Source organism: Netta rufina, assembly GCF_964035555.1.
Source record: "Netta rufina genome assembly, chromosome: 6".
NCBI classification, from domain to species: Eukaryota; Metazoa; Chordata; class Aves; order Anseriformes; family Anatidae; genus Netta; species Netta rufina.
This window is the reverse complement of record NC_140129.1, coordinates 18,177,262-18,193,894: the sequence shown is the minus strand read 5'-3', so window position 1 is coordinate 18,193,894 and position 16,633 is coordinate 18,177,262. Positions and strand designations below refer to the sequence as shown.

General features: G+C 37.5%; 1 protein-coding gene across 1 annotated transcript in view; it reads right to left on the bottom strand.

Moving 5' to 3' along the window:
- CHN1 (chimerin 1) overlaps positions 1-16,633 on the bottom strand; it is a 95,868-nt gene that overhangs the window by 53,321 nt on the left and 25,914 nt on the right. Inside the window, exons 4-5 of the mRNA XM_084288952.1 lie at positions 12,733-12,764; positions 11,502-11,615 (exon numbers count right to left, since the gene is read on the bottom strand). Coding sequence (XP_084145078.1) covers positions 11,502-11,615; positions 12,733-12,764 — 146 coding nt within the window. The remainder of the gene's footprint in view (positions 1-11,501; positions 11,616-12,732; positions 12,765-16,633) is intronic.

The following is a 16,633-nucleotide window of genomic DNA, read 5'->3' as shown; positions in this document are numbered from 1 at the left end:
CCAGAGGATGCTGGGACTTGCCATCTTCCCAGGGTACCTGCCTGAGAAACGGCACCTCCTCCGAAAGCTGAAAGTCAGCAGTAGCTTGCAAGAACACAAGATGTGTAAATGAAATACGTTAATTCTTAAAAGTAAAGGTGCATTTTATAAAAAGTGGATACAAAAAATCCCCATTCTCTGATAAAATTGGGAAAAGTGGCAGAGTACTGTGGCCAGAGAGAATTTTCCTGTGCCATTTGGAAGTGCAGTATTTACTGACTGACTTAAGTATAGCTTGATGAATATTAATTAGGTGTAAAGTTATCCCTAAAACCTCACCAGACCCATGGGCTGGGTGAATGTATGATAATTAAGTTTAACCTGGGGAAAAAAAAAAAAAAGTGGCATCCTTCAGAAAAAAAAAATAAAAAAATCTCAGAGTTGGAACTGAAATGTGGCAACCCCACACCAATATAGACACAACCTCCAACTCACTTGACCAGGTAAAAAATAAAATAAAAAAATCTGAGCTGGTGCTGCATCATTGACAGTAGCCTCCCAGCAGCCTCTCTCAACTGAGACCAAAGGATGTTTCACTGCATCATTCCCCAGACTTCCTCGTCCAAAAGGGAAACAATATCGTGCAAGGAGAATGCTGCAAACAGCAGGCAGGGAGAACCAGAGCAATGGCACCTTTGTGTAGATGATGAGCAGTGTCAGGGACAACACAAGGGAGAGGCAACTGCTGTAGGGAAAAAGCTGCTGAGAACAATGAAGGCTGGAAAGATTATCAACCCTTGGCAATGTAGTGGTGTGCTTTGTAAATAAATCTAATAAAATTAAGAGAAAAAAAAATGTTTTGTCTCAATGTCTTATCTTTAACAGCTGATTTTAACCATCTCAAATTGTGAACAAAAGTCAGCTGATCAATAAATATGCAGTAAGACCACTTAGCACTTTGGATCACACAATGTTTCTGATGAGTGATAGATCATTTGAAAATAACATTTGGTTTTGAAATGAAGCTCCTGTATGATACATTCTTAGTACTGTGCTTGCATGCCCTATTCCACTTAAACTCAATAAGAAGTCCCTGGGATTGCTGTGATGATTGGATCAGAATCAATACCAATATTTTGGGTAATGTTTACTGCTTTCTGTACCTGACAAAACCTTGGAGTTTCCTGGGAAAAGAATCATTGTGGTTAATGATTAAGACACTTAAGCCTCTTTCTATATATACATACATGGGAAAGCAGCAAGAGCCTAATATTTTCTCTTTAAAAGGAAGTATTACTTTAGAAACCTGTTGACATGCATGGAATAAACACCTTCTGGAAACGTTACTAGTGGAAACGTCAGCAACTTTCACAGCTTCACATTAAGCAGATAGTTTTGTTCCTTTAGAGAACATTTTTCAAATTTTTTGTTGTGAATTAATTCTACAGCATGACTCCATGCTACTGAGATCTTTTGTATTCCTTTAAAGCAGAACTGGGCTTTAATTTTTCTAAGCTAAGCTATCAACTCTCACCACTGTCTGCTCAGTAAATTCTAAATGTGCATGCAAATTTTATGCATCCTGAGTATAACATTCTTACTGTAGGTTACACCCAATGTTTTTTTTTTTTTCTGGTAAATATAGAAGTAGAACAACATTAGGTCTAGAATGGAAATTTCACTGTAATCATTACAACTGAGAGAGAACTGCCACAACATAATGCTCAAACACAATCATTTTGGTTTGATTTACAATGCTTTTTCCTATGAGGCTTAAGTTACTCATGAGCACCTTAATTCTTTTTGCTGGTACTGACGCTCTCATACTAAAAGTAACTTGCTTTTAATTGATCTTGATAAGACAATATTAATATTTTTATTCAATATATCAAGAAAACATGAGTGCAAGATATCAAGTGAAAACCCAAAGAAATGTCATTATCATTAAATAGCTTTTCAAGTGCAATTAACTTACCAATACTTATGCCATTCTGTTACCCTCCATTATCTGCTAGGATGAAAAAAAGACTACACTTTTCTGGAGAGGGGAGTGGAGAAACATTGCTTTTTTATTGTTCCTACATTGTTTTTGTCTCTAAATATAAACTTCATAGGATATTATTCAAGAACTTGAAGTTTAAATATAAAAAAAAAGGGAGGAGGGGATTATTTTTAAGTTTCCTTTAGATTAAAAATAACTACAGGAAGATTTATTTTCCAGAGAGATTTTGTCAAATCTGATTTGTCTTTAACCACTGTTGATCCTAACCTTCAGAGCAGGCTTACTCAACTTACTTAAAGCTATTACACTATTTGTAACTTACTTAAAAGCTGTTTTCTCAGTGTGTTCTACCTCTGATCTGGTAATCACTCACTTCTTTTTTTTTTTTTTTTTTTTAATACAACAGTGAGATTCACCAACTGCTTTCTAAACCGTTTTTTCTTCTAAGCTACATTCCTTAACGATGAACAGGCATAAATATACAACATGAAAAGTTCACAAACATTTCTAAAAGGCAAAAAAGGTGAAGCTTTCTTATTGCCATGTGTAACAATGAAACCTATGAAACAATGTTTATATGTATGATAATAAAAGATTCACCAATCCAACAAACTATTAACTGTACAGTCACTTAAACACAACTAAAAAAGCCATAGGTGACTCACTGGCAGCAACAAGTACAATTACTCCTAGGCTAAAAATCTCCATTGAAGCTCTTCTGACACCTATTGCAACGTCTGATGGCTCACAAGACAAAAATCCTTTGTGGAGAAGACTTGTGAAGACTGGACTGTACAGAAAATAAAAGGCATTTAAGTCCTAAAATAGAATTTTTTCATCTACAGATTTCAGCGCCTGCTGCCTCCATTTTCCCACAAAGAAATGGAGTGGTTAAATGAATGGACCACAGTGACAGGTGGTCACCAACATCACAGCACAGCCTCCCTGGTTCTCACACGTGCAGTAACGTGCTGTTAGACGTGCCCAAGCCATGGTGCACACATGCAACCACTGGTACAACCAGGCAGCAAAGAGAACTTGGTCAGAGCCAGGAACCAGTTCTCTGATTTGTAAGGGCATGACAGCGCACAGAGGGAGTCAGCATATGGGGCACTGACTGCATACTGTATTTGTAATGTGACATCTGCATACAGTGCACTGCACATACTGCAAAGAATTTAGGACATTACGTGCTTGACAGTTGTTCAAAGGAGTATAAATTGTCTTGCACAGTAGCTGTTAAAAAATAAAATGCTTTATACTGGGAAATCTTTTCAAATAAAGTTTCATTTTAATACACCAGACTAAAATCTGTAAACTTTTTATGGGAATGTGTTCAATGTTGTGTTATTTTCAAAACAGCGTTGTGTTGCTAATGAAAAAAAATTAACTGCTCTACATAGGCAACTCCCCTTAATGTCTCTTAACCATGACTACATAAATAAATGATAGAAGAATAGTTTAATTACTATATTGCAGCATTTCCCCATCTATAAGGATTTAGTTCTCTTAGGGTGATGCCTGATCTGCCATTAAAATGCTTTGTGAATTAACAGTGGGAGAGAACAGATGATAAAAACTCATTGTAAAATAATATTCCCACTAAAATTATGTAGCATACCATGGATTTTTCATTTTAATAGGACTCAGTGAAACAGAATAACTTTAAAGATTCCATCCAGCTGGTACCCTAACTGTTTTAAAATGTATGTAATACATACAAACAAATACATGTGCATACCTAGTTTGTGTGTTTAGGTATTGCCTGAAATAACAGAAATTTCTGGGCCACTAGTAGATCAGACCAACAACTTTTCTATTATTACATTCTTGTTTTCTAGAATATAATTTCATCCTTGGCACAACTGCAGCAGTAAGCGGGGCAGACTGTGATTTATTACTGAAACTGTTAGACTCCATTTACTCAAGTTATAAAAGAAAAAAAAAAGCTTGATGCTCTTCCTAGCACCTATGAAAACAGGACGAACTACACTAAACTCAGCAAAGCATAAAAGAGGGAAAAGGAAGAGGAAAAGTGGGACAGAATGTTTATTGCTGTCAGTTCTTTTGGTGTTTGAATAATTCATAAACGTTTTGATGAAAACAATTATGAGATTAAATGACAATATGAGGCTATTGTGTGTTATTTTGAAAACCTATTTCTAAAGCATCCATAGTATCTACAGCTGGAGGACTTTTTATGTTTACTGATGAGGCACAGGAAAAAAGTTGTTTCTCAAAGCACAAAGGTTTATAAATATGTATTTCAAAAGCACACAAAAGCAGAGGCCAACCAAAGGACTAACTTGAAGATAGGCTTCTATCACTTTCTAAGAGCAGTAGAGCAAAAAGACACTCCAGTAGAACCTGTGGATGACAGAAAAGAAATGCATCCTTTTGAAAGGGAAGGAATGGGGGAAAGGAGGATCAAGCAGTGTATGCTATGTACACAAATACATAATTTAATTTTCAACCAATTGCATTATAATTTGACATTTTTGCTTCAAGTCTGATAGCACCCAGAAGCTTCAGCCTGGGCAGACCCTAAGAACAGCACAGTACAATACAGGTTGTTGCTCAGGAGCTCTGACTGAGGGTGGTCTGAGAGATGGGGCACAACTTTCCAGTTCTTTGTCTAGGCTATTTTTAAGAGATCCTAGGCTGATGTACTGAACAAACCTGTGAGACAACACAGGAAAGAAAATACTCTCCCTAACGGAGAAGCAAGTAAAGCATGGAGAACAGAAAAGCTTTGAGCTACGTCATATGTGAAGCCAAGAAGTGAACCCAGACCTGAGCTCCACGATGGTGCCTCACCACAAACCCAAGTGCCTTCGCTGTACACTAGGTTACAATAGATCTTTGTGGCTCAGCAGAAGCTACAGTCAGAGGTGAAGGACATGGCATAAAATGAACCTGAGTTACATGCACTGAATGCAGGCAGCTCTTGGACAAGCTACCAAAAAGTCCACACCGCTACCAAAGCAGAGAATATTCCTCTGAGAAGTACTGAACTTACACGAGCGGGAGAAAGTCTGCAGCAAGCTGAATTGCCAAAGATAAATTAGACACTCTAGCCAAAAGAAAACAGAGCTGACAACAACAACAGATGGGAAGAGGAGGGAAGGAGAACAGGAACACAGCAAGAAGACATGAACCATAAGGAAAAAAGCATTCTAGTCTGTGGGAAGGCCTAGGTAACCAGTTAATTACTCATTAAGGTTAGTAGCTATTTATTATTATTCTAAATACTTAAGCGAAGACATCTCGGTAGTGCCCAGCTGCACTTACCTAAGACAGCACGCAGGACAGCTCTGTTATTTACTGGTAGTTGAACATTCCACTTTACTGACAAAGTAATAGAGTATATTATTCAGTACAAAATTTTATATAGAAAAATAAACTTCTTTTACATGGAATGTCATTTAAATAGAGGTCCAATTGTTTTATTTCAGAGCATAAAAGCAAGCTCCAAAATTTATCAGCATGCTCCTTTCCCTGGGGCAAGCTCTAGCTCATACAATGTTTCCAGCCAACAGGATGACAGCTTTAGTTTCAGTAGAATTTAAGCCTTCATAAAAGAAATATTTGGCTCTTCACAAGGAAGAAAAAAAAGCCCAGCATATCAGCTGGCATACCTGCTATGTTAGCCTATTAAAATAGCTTTAAGCATGAACCGTTTCCTCCATCTAAAAGAAGCTTTAGATACCTTAGTGGCCAATTTTTGAAACACTCACCTGAATTCTGTGCCTATGGAAGTGTGACGGCCTAAGCCTCTGGGAGAAAGGAGAGTCCTTCCCCGAGAGCTTCAGCCTGCCACAGAGGAAGAAGCACTCTTTCATCATTTCACACAGAATAGAGAAAACTGATTAAAATGGGCCAGACTGAAACAAGCATACCCCACAGATATGTTTGGTCAGGTTTTAGAGCAACACTACTTAGCCCAGCTAAGCTTTAAGGTTGTGCGTATGCATGTGTGTGTATATACACACAGACAGTTATGTGGACATAGATTCCCACGTTTCTCAGCTGGGGACCAAGAAATTTTGTGTAAATATCCTAGAAAGGTTCCTAGAAACTGAACTTAGCCCTTGCTACTGCCAATCAATGCCTGGTGCAGAGCTGCAAATTGGGTAAAAAACATACAGCGATAGAAGGATGTGCAAAGTTTAGTGTTGAAAAAGGTCTTTGTATTTTTTTTCCTACCAAGTGACATGATGTCAGAATACTGTTACTAAGGGTGAAGGGATGCAGTCAGGTACTGCTTTGCTGGCTTCCCTCTCTCAGACTACTTAGAGATCATCTCTGGATTCAGGATAAGGTATGACCAAATTTTGCTTCATTGATAATTAAAAAAAAATAAATAATGTAATTCAACTACTGCCAATGAAAGTGGTTTCAAACATTTCTCTTTCTCCCATTTCTCTCCTGTGTCCCAGTGTGTACAACTAGGCTTCCTAACAGAATGCAGGCACGCAGTTTTGACCTCTGAAGTCAAGAAGCCTTTTGCAGATGTTGAATTTTAGATGGGTAAGTAATCCCAGGGCAATCAGTGCATATTCTGGAAGAGAACTGCATACGTGTCCCAGAAGAGCCCACTGAAAATGGACAGCATTCAGCTATCAAAGCGACTGTCCTCTGAAATTAAAAAGGTTCATTTGCAGCATTATACTCTAAGAGCCCACCAATTATGACTCCTTTTAAAATATTAGTGGCTAGTTTCTTAATGCAATTTCATAATTTAGGAAGAGAGGGAAAATGTATCAATTTCTTGCACAATACATGCAGTTGGTTGACTAAAATAGGGATTACTAATTTTTGACATTTATTTTGCCTTAAGAATTCTCTCCTGGTGCCATATGATCTTTAATGTGCCCTAGCCCCCAAACATTAAAAAAAAAAATAAAAAAATGACTCATAATCACAGCTAACATTATTACCTTTTTTAATCCTGCTGCAGAACCTTATTTCAATTCATTCTCAGTATCACAACAATAGAATTTGCAGGAAGGGAAACCATGGTAACCAACTAAACGTGCTACAGCAGATATCTGCTCAAAAGAACATGCAGTACCATCACACTTCAACGCCTACCGCTAGCACAATCTCTACCCATTTCCTCTTTATCCTCATCCTAATTATTAAACAAGCTCTCAACCACAAAAGGCTACATTGCAAACCATGTCGTATTGTTACTGTCATTTGCTATACGTCCTAGCATTAAGCACTGTACTACTGTTTTGCCACATTTAAAAGCAGATGTAATACCTCCAGGAGTTAATTAGGAATTTTCAGTTTTCATTCATTTGGAACGTCTAATTAACAATAAAATGTATTTTGTATGTTTTATAGTCACAGAGATGTCCTGATATATATGGACACACGTGTATATCTAAAATAATTTTATGATAGTCTTTTTTTTTAAACCTCAGGGATGCAAATTTTTTTCATTAGCATTCTCTAATTAAATAGTAAACATTGGTGATTTCTGTTGTGCTTTTTTTTTTTTTTAATAAGCTGCAAAAAAATGCATTCATGATTAAGTATATGCATTAAAAATAGGGTGCTAATCTGATGCTCTCATTTGTATTTACGTTTCATTCTGTTTCACATGGTGTCTTAACTGATACAATTTCACTGACCTTCTTAGGCTCTGAGCATCCATTTTATCTGAAGGACAGCTTTGAATATTTAACCAAACTCATACATTTACAAAAAAAAATAATTAAATTATCATTTTCTTTTTCCATAACAACATACTTCTACCTCCATTACAAATTTTGAAAATTTTGTTTTCTGAAAACAAAACCTCTTTTGTTTCAAATTTCGATTTAAAAGGTACTCTACCTTAAAATCATGAAGCAAACTAACTGCACAATAATGGTCAAAAGTGGACAAAAATAGCTCATCAGATGATCAAAATGCAGCTTCTTATGTAAAAGGCAAGCAGATTTTATAGTAACTCACAGGCAACATAACTGAGAAGTTTTTTTGGGGTAAGAATCACTTGCTCTACCTTATTAAAGAAAAATAAATATTCAATATCTGAATTTTGAATTCAGTTAACCATTCCACAGCATTGCACTAAGAACATCCGACTGACTTTGTTAAGCCTGTAAAACCTATTATTTGTCCTGTCCTACATGAGATCATTTAATCTGTGCTAGGCTATGTATGTAGCTATTGCAGCTCAGGAACAAGTCCTTTAGATTTACTAAAGTTAGTTCTATAAAAGCATCAGAGCCTAATGCTCCATAGTGATCCAAAAAATCATTTGGAAAGGCTTAGAGGACAAAGAAAGAAATCTTCATAGTCCACTTCATCCTGAACAGGATGTGCAGTTCTGGTCCCCTCACCTCCAAAAGATCATCACAGAGTAAGGGAAAGGCACACAGAAAGATGAGAGAGATGATGAGAGGTATGGAACAGCCTCACTACAAAACCTGAATGTATAGCCTAGGGCTCACTGACCTATCAAGAGAAGAATAATGGGGACGTGACTGGCATGGAAAAAGTAAATGGGGATCAATTGTTCACTGTTTCTCGTAATACAAAAACTAGGAAGCGTCAAATGAAATTATGAGATGGAATCCACAAAAAAGGATGCTTTTCCCCATCAAGCATAGTTAAGGCATAGTTAAGGCTACAGATGCACACAGCAAAATCTATGAGAGTTCAAAAATGCATTCAGAATGCTACTATATGAAAAAAAATTCTTTCCATCGAGACCCTGAAAGAGCAGCATGTATAACAGTTCTGCTCAGAAGTCTCTGAACAGCAAATCTTCAGAGATTGAGAGGGCACAGCACACCAGATAACTACTACTATATATTCATCTTGTTTGCATGCTTTTCTTTCAACATCTGCTCTTAAAAGGTATTGGAGAGCAGATACTGGACTGGACTATGTACTGTATCCAGCCCCATGTATTCATAGTCACAGAACTTGCTGATACAGGTACAAAGGTGTATAACTGGGTATAAACTCTTTGCAAACAATTAACCAGATCTCTTCTCAGATCTGCTCCATTTATGATGACTTAAGGTATCCCTTAGAATGAGCTAAAAAAGTGAAATGCAGAAGAGCTGCACTAGGAGCGGGATGGCACCTCAGAGAGCTTCATGCACCAACTGCAGTTGGATTCTGTGCTCTTTGGCTGTAGCTGAGCGCTGCAGCTTCATGTGACTGTCCAATCTGTTCCAGATTTCACAAAAACATGTTTTCATGTCTGTGAATTCTGTCTGCCTACAAAGGAGTTATGATTCGTGGTGTTAACAGTTTATTCCCTATCTTCTAGAAAGAATAAAGCTGTTTAACAAGTGGAAAACTTCAGTGCAGAGCAAAGACAATCCAAGTACTTCTGGAAGATGCCCACTGTAAGTACAGTCTAGAAGGGAGCAAGCAATTAGGATAGCGACAAAACGAGAGAAAGTGGGTGTTTTTCCCCTAAAATATAGCCCTCTATGAGATGATCTTGTATATTAATTTCAGAACAAGATCAACAACCACTTTTCAAAAATGAGTTACGATTCATTAATCTCTTATCAGTTTGCAGCATAGAGAATGATGCGCTCAAAAATATGTTCGGATAGTCGTAATAAGGAATTCTGCCTCTATCTCTTGGTGTAGCTTTCTTTATTGCCAAGATTTTATTTGGTGTTTTTTTCTAACTTCCAATTAAACTATTTCAGTAACTTTATATAGCCGATACCTGACGTTGAAGTAGGTTAGATATGATGTGTTACAAAATAAGTAAATCAATCAAACAACAAACACCAAGATATTTTTGACAGAATCAAAACCACATTCATTGGGAATATTGGTATATTCTGAGTATCTAATTCCAGGGAGAGGAAAAACGGAACCTCAGCAAAAACTCTGCCTTCAACCAAAGGGAATGCAGACTCATGCCATACTTCCCAGCAGAGAAAAAAGAAATCTCTCTACTGCAGTTCACAGAGATCTTCCACCTGAAGTATGAAAGCAAACAAAGACCCTCACTCATAGATGTTAAAGGCCGACAGCAAGACAACAGAGCATTACTTGCCGGGAAAAGGAAAGCAGCATTCTAGGACACAACCCTTAATAAACGTGTAATCAAGCTCAGGTAATCATGCCTGTGCTCCAATGTAATGAAATGGCTACAGTGTGTTGCAGGTTCAGGTTGAGGTGTTTTGCCAAATGCTGCACTTCTTCAGAGTAAGTAAATAACAACACCTTTGCTATCATTTCAAACTGTTTCCCAAACTGATCACCAACAGCTATACATTCTCTATTATATTGGCTGTAAAAAGAGTTTTTATGGCTTTCAAAAGGGTTTTCCAGTTTGGAAAAGATACCATCAAACCTAGAAAAGACCCGTCTTTTGTCTTGCTGGACTTGAGGAGCATTTGTAAAACAAACTACACTAGTGCATCCTGCAAGATGCTCAGCAGCTTCATCAGTCACAGGCCCAGGCCCTGTGCATTCTGCATCATCAGGAGCAAACAGCAGGAGTTCTTTGTCTCCAAGATCAGAGTTAAGACAACTGTTCTCTTTTAAGTTGTGAATGAATGTTGTAAGAGCAGAAGTAGAGGTAGTATTAGACCCTAATAAGCAATACCAATTCATTCACATTGCTAATGCAAATCAGTATGAATGTTAATAATGTTTCTATTTGGAATCTTAATACTACAGAAACAATTATCTGTGTACAGCATACATTTTCTTTTTTCTGAGAAAGAAAACTAACTTACGTTAACTTAGTGTTCCAGGATATTTTTATTTTAATCATAATCTTATTTTACCTACATAAAACTTTCAGTAACTGTATATTTCTCTTTCATTGTTTTCCTGTACTACTACAACTCAAAACAGAAAAAAAACACCATTTCCCATTTGACAGCTCAGACCAAAATAATCTCAATTACTTTAAAAGTAATTAAACTATTTAAAATTTACATGTTTTAAATATGTGAATATTTATTATCTGATACTATCTGATCTACTTGCTAGAGTTTTACAGAACGAGGAAACAGATCTGCAAACACTGCTAGTTAGGAGGGGTTCAGACAAAAAATCAACTGATTTATTGGCCACTCTGTAGAGGAACTAGAAAGAACTAATTGCTCTTCAGCAACAGCTAGCTAGCAAGTAACCCACAGAGCCGACCACTCATGGGATCTCATAGGATTCCTTCTATTTCTCAACTGCCTGCTCCCTCAGTGTCTACACATGGGGTCTCATCATGGAAAAAAGCCAAATGAAGGACAACCAGCAAAAGCACAACTGCTATTATCTTGGCAGTGCAAACAATAAGGAATGTTAGCACTTCAGAAATGGCTAAAGCACTTCAGAAGGCTAAAGGCTAAAGATACCAAATCTTTAATAAGGGTTAAAAAAGGTTCAAGTTCATTAAATGCTTACCATGATTAAAAAAATATATTAAAAAAACATAAGGAAGTTTAAGCATTAAGGTCAACACAACAGTATAATCTTTTTAATATTTTATAAATTTCAAAATGAAATATTAATTACCAACCTTAACGCCAAAGTGTAGGTTCCAGGTTGCCGTTGGCTTTCACGAATGAGATAGCTTCCCTCTGCAACACTTAACAACTGGTCAGCTTCCTCCCTTGAGATCATGCCATGGAATCTGAGGAACAAAGACATTTTGAAACACACACCTTTTCACTTTCAAATCACCTTTTCCTCTTCTTCTGAAAAAAGACCAACTATGGTATTTAAAAAAGAAAAATAAATGTAAAATGATTGTTTTGCAGGAACCTATACCTTAAATCAACCTCCCTTCTCCCCATATTTGAAGTCACTTTAAATTGTTTAGGAAGGCTTCTCTTCATCTATGAAACAAGTACGTTGCTTTTACAATCTGCAACCATGAAATTCGTATGTAGAAAGAAGTCCATTTTCTCCTCTTGGCTTCACATGTTTTGTGCCAGAGGCATGCAATCCAACACTTTGCAGCGTTCAGGGATATTATGGCAACTTGCTAAAATGTTAGGGATTGCACAGAATATTAGCAATTACTGCTGTAAGAACCTAGCAATGCCACATTATCTTCTACCAGAATATACACATCAGATCTGTTTTTTTCCCCACACTAAACCTAACCATATTTGCTGCAGCATTCTGAAGACAAATATACACGTAAATGTTATATATGCATTATATCTGTGTTTCAAATATTGTTTTTTTTTTCTATACACATACATCTTTTGCAAAAGTCAATTGGAGACAACCCCCTATAAAACAGAAACACATCGTTTTCTCACTTAAGGTATCACTCAATAATATCTATAGCCATCAGAAAATGCACCTGCAATTTTAGGTAGACAAAAATGCTGTAATAATAACCTGATGCTCACACAAGACACAGTGCAAGGAAATGGAGCCAAGTCCCTTGTTGCAAATGCATAAGGAGCAGCCTGGCAGAAACAACAGGGCTGAGGTGCAAATGCAGTTCTGCATTGCAGGACTGACTTTTCATGGTTTGTCCACCAAAAGGCAACTCCTGACCTTGCCACGGTCCCACACAGAGACAGCTGAGCAGCTACCAGAGCAAAGTACTGCGAAGCCACCTGCTGCAAGGGAAAGCTGCCTGTGAAAGGGAGCACTGGCGTGTCAGGCCCATGTCCCTCTTTGCAAAACAGGCTTAAGGAGCAATGTGCTCACAGCGAACACTTTCAACCTTTTCTGTAAATATTATCAACCAACATCTGGGGATAAACCACGTTGAGATGTATGTTACTTACTCTCTTCCATAATATTTGGGTCTGTTCTCTACCTAGAAAAAACAAACGGAAATTGTAATGTTTCACATTGACACAGAAAGCACACTGTAACACAGAATTAGAACTAGGAAGAGAAGTACGGATCAAAATCATTTTCCACCATAGCATTTTCCATGGGAGTGGAACAGAAGGAGAGCTAAGGCTGAGCTTCGGGAGAACACTGCACTTCTGAGCGGGTTAAAAAGAGGTGAGAAAGAACGAACAGCTTGGGTTACTTGGGTAGTGAGCATTGTTTGTGCAAGCTGTCAAGAAATTAAATGAAAGATTCATTTCACATAAATGTACTGTATTAAGTGCATTTACACAGTGAAACATCTACAAAACTCTTAAATGTACAGGGTATCGCCCATCATAAAGCTGTTGCTGTCTCTGCTGCGAGAAATTCAACCACTATCATATCCCATCAGAGTGAGGGCACGAGGCAGATTAAGGGATCATTAGCAAGTACCTAATTATGTAGTACTAGACTTCACTGAAATGTGTGATCTGCAGTATCACCTAAAAGACCTCCGCAGCATGTATGCATATGTCACGCTATGTAACAGAAGACAGTCCATGCTCCAGAGATCATACAGTGTCAGGGTGTCAGGAGACAATGTGCCTGCTATGTATTTCAGATGAAGTAATTTATTTGAAATTGTCCAGGAAGATTTCTGACACGTGTGGAACTACAGACAGAGCTCCCACAAATCAGCACAATGATCTAAACCACCAGATTATCCTTCTTTGCTAAATTTATAGGCTGAAAAATTGGGGGGAATAAAATTTGACAATTACACAACCTGAACTACAAGAGTCTAAAATGACCCAGCTATAATAAAATACAAAATACTTCCAGTAAACTGCCACTTCAGTTCCCTTTTTCCATCTTTTCAAAAGATGCCTATTAAAATCAGCACTTCCCTCCAGTTATCTCAGTAGAGTATAAATAAAGATTTCAGATGTCCAAAACGTCAAAAAATATTACCCGATCTACGGTCTAATGACAACTCTTCCATACTCCCAGAAAACAAAAAGTTGTTTTGATGGTTCATCATTTTTGAAAAAAACATTCAATCACTGGAAAGATTAATCATATTCTAAAATATTTCCCTTTCCCACATGAAAACAAACAAGAGTTAACCAACGTGAACTATTTTCAAAGGTCCTAAGGAGACTAGATCATTTCAAAAAAAGAAAGAAAAAAAAAAAAACTCTTACATATTTCTGTTAAAATCAGACTAGTTAATTAACAGCAAGAAAACAATATGAAAACAGAAAAAGTGAAAGTATTTTATTATTATTATGATATAAGCTTGCAACAGTTCCTATCTTTGCACAGATACCTTTAAAACTCTCAAGAAAAGACATTATTTTTTAAAAACTCCCTGAGACTCGTGTTATGAATAAGATTTTGTTGTCTGTCTGTTGTGATTTTATATTCATCTCAGCAATACAGTGAATGTATATGATAGAACCAGAAAATAGGCAAAATCATTACATTTCAGCAGTGGATTAGTAATGTGACAAGTCCCCCTCAGAATACCTGCAAATCACACGACAGGTTGTAGCACTGCCCTCTGTGCAAACGACTTGAAAATGTGAATTGGCAGAAGACTGGGGCAAAGCAGCAGAGCAAAACTCCAATGGGTTCAGAGGCGATTTTAGCATGGTTTGCAGTCCATCTTGGTGGATGATGAGTTAAAGAGCAAAATAACTGCTTTTGTTAACATCGACTCTCTCCTGATCAGTTCTACAAACTGTGCAAAAATGTCTGTATAAATGTTGATGTGCAACATGGTTAGTTTGTATAAACCCCAGCGCAACAGGAACCCATTTCAGACTGTGGCTAAACAGAATTCACTTAGTTTTATAGCCTGGTTTTCTGTATTTTATTTTTCCATAACTTTTTTTTACTTTTCATAATATTAGCTTTTTGTCACCTAGATTGAATGTATGCATTTAGATTCGAAGGCAACTCCATCTGAACTCAGCAGGGGCCTTCTCATTCACTCAGCACTAGCTGGGCTACACATTTAGTGCCGTCCACATGACCTTACAAAAACAGAGATCCTGTAGGCCAGATTTATCATGTAAGACAGTAAACACTGTGCTTCAGCTTTCTACAACACTTCCTATGAGTATCATTACACCAGCTTTACTCATACCAACTTAGGCATGAAAGAAAGCGCGCCATTTGCTCTAAGTTAACACTATGCAACGTTCCTGATTTTTCATGTCTGTTTGGACTTCCTGCCACATCGTATTTCTGTAAATTACAGCTGCAGGTACCTGCATATCTTCCAGTTACACATGAACACCAAAAACCAAAAGAAGCCAGCGCTGAAGCTTTGTTAGCTCCTGACTTTCACACTGGGTCAGCCTCAAGCTCAGGATTCAAAAACCAAAACAGCCAGCTGGACTGGAACTAAAACCCACCTTAGGAAGGAAATATGTTCTGACAAAAAACAAAGCAAAACAAAACAAACAAACAAACAAACAAACAAACAAAAACACAAAGAAGTAGCAAGAAAGTGGTCATTTTAATTAAAGCTGTTAGCTGAAAATACAGCCCAATGTCCTCTGCAGTTTGTCTGATTTGGCAGTGCATTTGGACCAAAGTGTTGTTGAGTATGAGTAAAAGCAGCCTTAGCTACTTCATTTAGTTTGTGTGCAGCAAAGACTGGCTGAATGCTATGTCCTTGGACTTCTCAGAAATCTTTATTTATGGGAAAACAGTCCTATTGCTGTTTGTTTACCCTATGTTTGGCACAGTTTTAATATTGCTTCTTACTTAGAAGAAAAAAAAAAGCCCTTATTCACAGGGCCTCACAGAGTTATTGGAAATTTCATCTGCAAGTCGGATGGGAAGTAGCTGCATTAATTGTGAGATACTGGCTTTCAATTTGTTATTTGTGTTGTACATGCACTGAGGCCACAGAGAAGTTTCAGACCTCACTGTGATACCTGCAAGAAACACAAAGGTGAATGAAGTTATCCACCATTGCTTTATTTCTGATTTTTTTTTCCCTTGCCAACTGAGGTAAAGCCAATAAAACCAAGTGAATAAACAGACAAATGGGTGAGACTTGGCAAGCACCTTACAGTAACCATTCCTTTGGAAAAGGGCCTCCTTACCATGAAGGCTGGGACGCTGTTCTGGATGAATGTGGCATAGATTAAGCCATCTCTGCAAACAGCTCTAACAACGATGTGCATTATATATGCCCAAGCTCTGCCATGCTTCTTGACCGTTCACAGAGGCCATTTTCATGAGGCTACGCAGAGATGCCGTTTAACAGCTTGTTAACTGCTTGCACTGGATCATGATGAAGCCTCGTTACAGGGCAGGAAAGGGCAGTGATTGCCTCCATCATTGGACTGTTTGATATTTTTTCCACGTATAATTATTTAAAATTTATCATGGAATGCCTTCAGAAGACGGGCAAGGATACCCTCAATGTGCCTGCATGTGCACAGGTGTGTATATATAAAAAATTGTATGTACAACAAACAGAAATCCCAGGGAGGCAATACAAGATTAACTGGACAAATGGCATCACAATATTGATGCAAGTCTCACACAGAAATCCAATGCTCTTCAAAGTTGATGATTCCATAATATTTTAAGTTTACAAATGAGCATTATGTAGTGTTAAAAGCCTTGGCTCCACTGTGTGTTCACAATAAAAAATTCCCAGTGGATGCACTGTTCTTCCTAGCTCAGTGTACCTCCTCTGAACTGCATGTTGCTCTGATACAAAACTGGTGTAGCAGAGCAGAAACTCAAATCCTCTGTATTTGAGCATTTCATGTTAAGTAGCTCATTCTGCTGAATACACCTCCCAGTATCAGCACTCATACACCACGTGCCTTTGCACCT